This window comes from Phyllobates terribilis, unplaced genomic scaffold (assembly GCF_046119375.1).
Source record: "Phyllobates terribilis strain yellow unplaced genomic scaffold, ASM4611937v1 Scaffold_1__5_contigs__length_1240528914, whole genome shotgun sequence".
NCBI classification, from domain to species: Eukaryota; Metazoa; Chordata; class Amphibia; order Anura; family Dendrobatidae; genus Phyllobates; species Phyllobates terribilis.
In genome coordinates, this window is record NW_027362761.1 from 285512131 (window position 1) to 285518306 (window position 6176).

Here is a 6176-nt window from a genome sequence, read left to right on the forward strand (position 1 = left end):
CACTTGGCCATGCAAGTCAATGAGTCCGTAGAAACCATCAGACTGCACTCGGATGACATCCACAATTTTTTCCCCATCTTCGCCTCACAGTGTGCTCTGATTCTCTCATTCAAGAGAATAGGATCACACTATGATCACACTCTGATCAAACTGTGATCAGAGTTTGATCAGCATGTAATTTGCATAATTGCCCCGATTCTCTCGGATGAAAGAATCTATGGCCATCTGCCCCTGCCCTAATTTATGTTCAAATATACAATATAAGGCCACGGCCCCACTATCAGTATTTGGTCAGTATTCGGTCAGTATTTTTTCTCCGGAGTGGGAGCCAAAACCAGGAGTGGAACAATCAGAGAAAAGGTATAATAGAAACAAGTCACCAATTCTGCATTTATCACCCACTCCTGGTTTTGGCTTCCACTCCTGAGAAAAAATACTGACCAAATACGGATAGTGGGGCCGTGGCCTTAAGTTAATACTTCTTTTGTACAACTGTCATCTGGAGAAGAATGTAAATTCTAATTTAGTAACTAATATGAAATTTAGCTTTGGTATTTCTTGAATATGAAATCAAAGGGAAATATTGTTTAATATTAAATCATATTTTTATTTTAGTCAAAATTAAACAGTTTACAAATTCCAGTTTCTTTTCATTTTTTTTTACTTCTTAGTTCTGAACAATAATTTAATTTTAATAAATGTAAACTATACTATTTACATGTGGATTAAGTGATTCAGTTTAATAAGAATGACAGTCACCAATGAAACTACAGTAACTGAATTTATTCTTTTGGGATTTACGGGTATTGCACATATAAAGCTGCTATTGTTTGCTATATTTTTATTTATCTATATTGTGACCTTTACAGGAAATATAGTAATTGTTAGCATTGTATATGGGGATGTGCATCTACACAAACCCATGTATTTATTTCTAAGCAATTTATCATGTTTGGAAATTTTGTACACATCCAATATTATCCCCAAAATGTTATTTAACATCATAATGGAAAATCCAACCGTACCATTTACAGGATGTATTATTCAGCTATACTTCTTTGGTTCCCTGGGGTCTACTGAATGCTTTCTTTTGGGGGCTATGGCCTATGACAGGTATGTGGCTATCTGCAAACCATTGCACTACTCATTACTAATGACCATTAGGACAAGTGTTATCATGTCATTATGTTCTTGGTGTACTGGATTTATTGCTACTTTTGGGGCAATTGTATTAGTTTCCCAGTTGCACTTTTGTGGCCCTAATAGAATTAAACATTTTTTCTGTGACCTTCAGCCAATTATGAAATTATCCTGCAAAACTGCATACATTATGGAAACTGTGTCTTGGATATTAGCGTCCACTATTCTTCTAGGCTCTTGTTTCCTTACATTAGCATCCTATATAAGAATCATAATAACTATGGTGCAAATTCCGTCTTCTAAAAGTCGACAAAAAGCTTTCTCTACTTGTACTGCCCATCTTACAGTAGTTATTATTTTTTATGGTGCTATGATTTCCATGTATGTCAGTCCAAATACAATGAAAAATGAAGAGTTTAATAAAGTCTCATCTCTACTTTACACTGTTGTGACCCCTTTTATGAATCCTTTTATCTATACACTGAGGAATCAGGATGTGAAACAAGCAATTCATAAAGCAATTCTAAGAACTTGTATATATAATTAACTTTGTATCAGCAATTCTAAGAACTCATAGATGTAATTTATCCTACATCAAAAAAGCTCAGTCCAGAAGATACTAGTATCCAATAACCTGTCATAACAATTTTTTTCTCTATTAAATATAATTTATTATTATGCATGCAAAATAATGTATAATGTACAGTCTTGGCCAAAAGATTTGAGACTGACACAAATGTTGGCTTCCACAAAGTTTGTTGCTTAAGTATTCTTAGATCTTTAAGTGAGATGTTTCTATGGTTACTGAACTACAATTCTAAGTATTTCATAAGTTTTTATACTTTTAATTACAAATACATCAAGTTTATGCAAACACTTAATATTACAGTGTTGTCTCTTATTTTTCAAGACCACTTCAACTCTCTCTGAATTGTTGGATATCAGCTTCTGAGCCAAGTCCCAACTGATGGCAATTTATTCTTGCCTAACAAGATCTTGGAGTTTATCAAAATGTATGTATTTTTGTTGGTCCACACACTTTTTAGAGAGTCAACATCGAATCTCAACAAGATTGAGATCTTGGAAGTTTTGCTGATCAAGAACACAAAATTTTGCCTTGTGAAATGGTGCTCCATCATGCTGGAAAAAGCAATGTTGCTTCTGTAGGGTAGGTAGAAGTTTCCTTTAGAAGATGTGTAGATAGCATTCTTTATTAATGGCAGTGTTAGTCAGAATTGTGAGTGAACCCTCTCCATGGATGAAAATAAATCTAACACATACAGTATATAAACTGATGATTAGTGATAAGCGAGCACTAAAATGCTCTGGTACTCAATGCTTGGGTTGAGAAAATTGGAATGCTCGAGTGCTCGGTCCGAGTAACGAGCCAAATGTAAGTCTATGAGAAACTCGAGCATTTTTCCGGCGGACCCCCCGGAGGTCTGCAGAGGTCCAAAAAATTGCCCAAATCGATGGGAACAGTGCTCAAATTAAACGGGAAAAGCATGGGGAAGACCCCTGAAGCATATCTGACTCCCACGTCACTGCTGTCAACTGTTGTCAGAGGTATTATGCCATTTTTACGGCCTCATAATGAAGCATACAAAAATGAAACCAAAATGGATATTCCTGGGAAAAATGTTAAGGAGCATCGTTTCCAGGATAATGACTTGTACAGTATATAAGGCAAAATAAATAACCAAAAACAAAAATGCTCCTTCACACCTTGGGCTATGTTCACACCTAGTATTTTTGATGCGTTTTTGCAATTTTGCATTGCTTTCAACGGTGAAAAATGCATTCACCGGGAAATGTCATTTTAACATTTTCAACCTTATCTGGCCATGTGGTGTGTGAGACATCAGACACATCCTGTTTCATTTATGAAGGAGGGACTCTGAAAGACACAAACACTATTTTTATAGGGCCATCAGGCGGCTCTTTCTATTCTTAAAGGTCCAGCAGTCGGTTATGCTTTCTTGTTCCCATTATTAAAGAGTGTGTCTCCTATATGGTTATTGGGTATGCAGTGACTGCAAGGGCTGCCAAAAATTTGGATGCACCCCAATACCCCTTTGAAGAGACATAGAGGAGGGTTTCAGTAAAAAAAATGTTCCCATTATAAAGGAGTGGGTCTTCTATGGTGGTAATGCCCATGCTGTGACTGCAATGGGTGCCAAGATATGGGAAAAACCCAAATACCATTTTAAAGACACATAGAGCTGGGCCACAGTAATGACATGTTCGCCTTAGAAGGGAGCGGGTCTGCTATACAGTTGCAGAGTATGCAGTGAGTCCAACAGCTGCCAAAATTTAGGAAATACCCCAATAACAATTTAAAGACACATAGAGTTGGGCCACAGTAATGACATGTTCCCATTAGAATGGAGTGGGTCATACTGTTTGCCTATACAGTGAATGCAATGGCTGCCAGAAATTTGGAGGAACTCCAATGTCCCTTGCAAGAGACGTAGAGGTTGGAGGGCCTCCTGAAAACAATGTTCCCATTATTAGGAAGTGGGTCTCCCATACTGTTTGTCTATGCAGTGAATGCAATGGCTGCCAAAAATTTGAAGGAACTCCAATGCCCCTTGCGTAGATATGTGATATGGTAGATGTTACGGATTCGGGTGGTGGAACCTATGTGCTGCGGTGCAAGGAGGGACCAGAGGGGCGTAACTAGGTATCAACTTGGACCGACCAAGGCCGTATGGCGGCTCAATTGACTCCGTGACCAGGGAAGGACCAAGCAGAGGGACCAGGTGCTACTCTGGGGACCGACCTTGTATGAGAGCAGGTGACTCTCACGGATTTCCGGATGAATCCCCTAGCCAGATTTTCTTCGATATACTCCGACATGGCCCGGGTTTTGGCCAATGACAACGGGTAGATACGCCCACGGGGTGGAGTGGCACCGGGTATCAGGTCGATATGGAAATCATATGGCCTATGGTGTGGCAGAGTCTCTGCCTCCTTCTTGCAAAGACATCAGCATAGGACTAGTGTTGAGCGAGCACTAAAATGCTCGGGTGCTCGAAGCTCAGGCCGAGCTCGCCGTGATACTCGGGTGCTCGACCCGAGCAACGAGCCCAATGTTAGTCTATGGGAGACTCGAGCATTTTTGCGGTGGCACCCCCGGCAGTCTTTTAAAAGCCTAACAAGTGCCCAAAACGATAGTGACAGTGCTCAAATGACATGGGGACAGCATGGGAATCGCCCCAGGAAGCATTTCTGACCCCCAGGTCACTGCTGTCAACAACGTGGTCAGATGTATTAAGTAGTGTTGAGCCACCCCCGTAGTGTTCGGGTTCGGTTCGGTTCGTCGAACACCGGGATGTTCGAGGAACTGTTCGTCGAACTGTTCGTCGAACACCTTAGAACACCGTCGAACACCGTTAAAACCAATGGCAGGCAAACAAAAACACATAGAAACACATAGAAAACACCTGCAAAGGTGTCCAAAAGCTGACAAACTGCTCAGAAGACACTCTCTTTAAAAAAGCCGGCCGGCAAATTCAGCAGCGGCATACACCGGTACCCGACAATTTAGACAAGAAGGAATAGAGCATCACACATAGATTAGATAGATAGAAACATGTCAGTCACACATATAAGAAGCACAGTGACAGTGTTGGTTACTGCACTTGTCATTTAGTGTAAAGGATTTATTAAAAAAAATATTAGTGTTTTCATGCACCGTCTCTTTAAAAAATCCGGCCGGCAATTCAGCATCTGTACCCGACAATTTAGAACAGAAAGAATAGAGCTTCACACATAGATTAGATAGATAGAAACATGTCAGTCACATATATAATAAGTACAGTGATAGTGTTGATTACTGTACTTGTCATTTAGTGTAAAGGATTTATTTAAAAAAATAATAGTGTTTTCATGCACCGTCTCTTTAAAAAAGCCGGCCGGCAATTCAGCAGCGGTACCCGACAATTTAGAACAGAAAGATAGAGCATCACACATAGATTAGATAGATAGAAACATGTCAGACACATATATATGAAGTACAGTGATAGTGTTGGTTACTGTACTTGTCATTTAGTATTAAAATAAAGGATTTATTATTAAAAAAATTGGCGTGGGGTTCCCCTTAATTTTAGGCTCTAGCGGAGGCTAAGCAGACGGCTGGGGCAGATGTTTGAAGCCTGGGAAGGGGGTAATACCCACGGAGCTTCCCAGGCTACTAATATCAGCCCCCAGCTGAATACATAGCCTTTACTAGCTATTAAAATGGGGGACCCCCCAAAAAAAATGACGTGGGGTCCCCCCTAATTTAATAGCTAGCAAAGGCTAGGCAGACAGCTGGGGGCTGACATTAATAGCCCAGGAAGGGAGCCATAAATATTGGCCCCCTCCCAGGCTAGAAACACCAGCCGTCAGCCGCCCCAGAAATGGCGCATTCATAGGATGCGCCAATTCTGGCACTTAGCCTCGCTCTTCCACGCTGCCCTGGTGCGGTGGCAGGGGGTAATAGGGTTGGGGTTGATGTCAGCTTATAATGCCAGCTGACATCAAGCCCAGGTTAGTAATGGAGAGGCGTCTATAAGACACCCCCATTACTAACCCCATAGTCAAAGTTAAAAAAAACACAAACACCCAGAATAAAGTCCTTTAATTGAAATAAAGACACAATCCTTTATTGTTCTAAATTAAACCATACTTACCATCACGCCCATTCCAGCTGAAGCCAGCGATCTCCTGCAATAAAAGAAAAATAATAAAGCAACCTCATCCTTACCTTTCCATGGTTCCCACGACAGCTTCAGCTCTGCTACATCGAGATGACAGGCTGGACCGCAGCAGAACGCTGCCATCCAGCCTGTCATCCCGCAGATACTGAGTAGCGCAGGCTTGCTTGCGCTGCTCAGCGTCTCTCTGTGACGACATCCAGATGAGCCGAGTTCATGTCCAATGAACTCGGCTCACCTCATGCACGTCACTGACAGCGTGGGAAAATTCTCACGCTGAAGCGCTGATTGCAGGAGAATTTTCCCACGCTGTCAGTGACGTGCAGGAGGTGAGCT

At 41.1% G+C, this 6176-nt stretch overlaps 1 protein-coding gene across 1 annotated transcript; it reads left to right on the plus strand.

Moving 5' to 3' along the window:
• Nucleotides 1-748: 748 nt before the first annotated feature.
• Nucleotides 749-1687, plus strand: LOC141260077 (olfactory receptor 11L1-like). The gene has a single exon (XM_073676108.1). The coding sequence runs from the start codon at nucleotides 749-751 to the stop codon at nucleotides 1685-1687; it is 939 nt and encodes a 312-aa protein (XP_073532209.1).
• Nucleotides 1688-6176: the final 4489 nt, after the last annotated feature.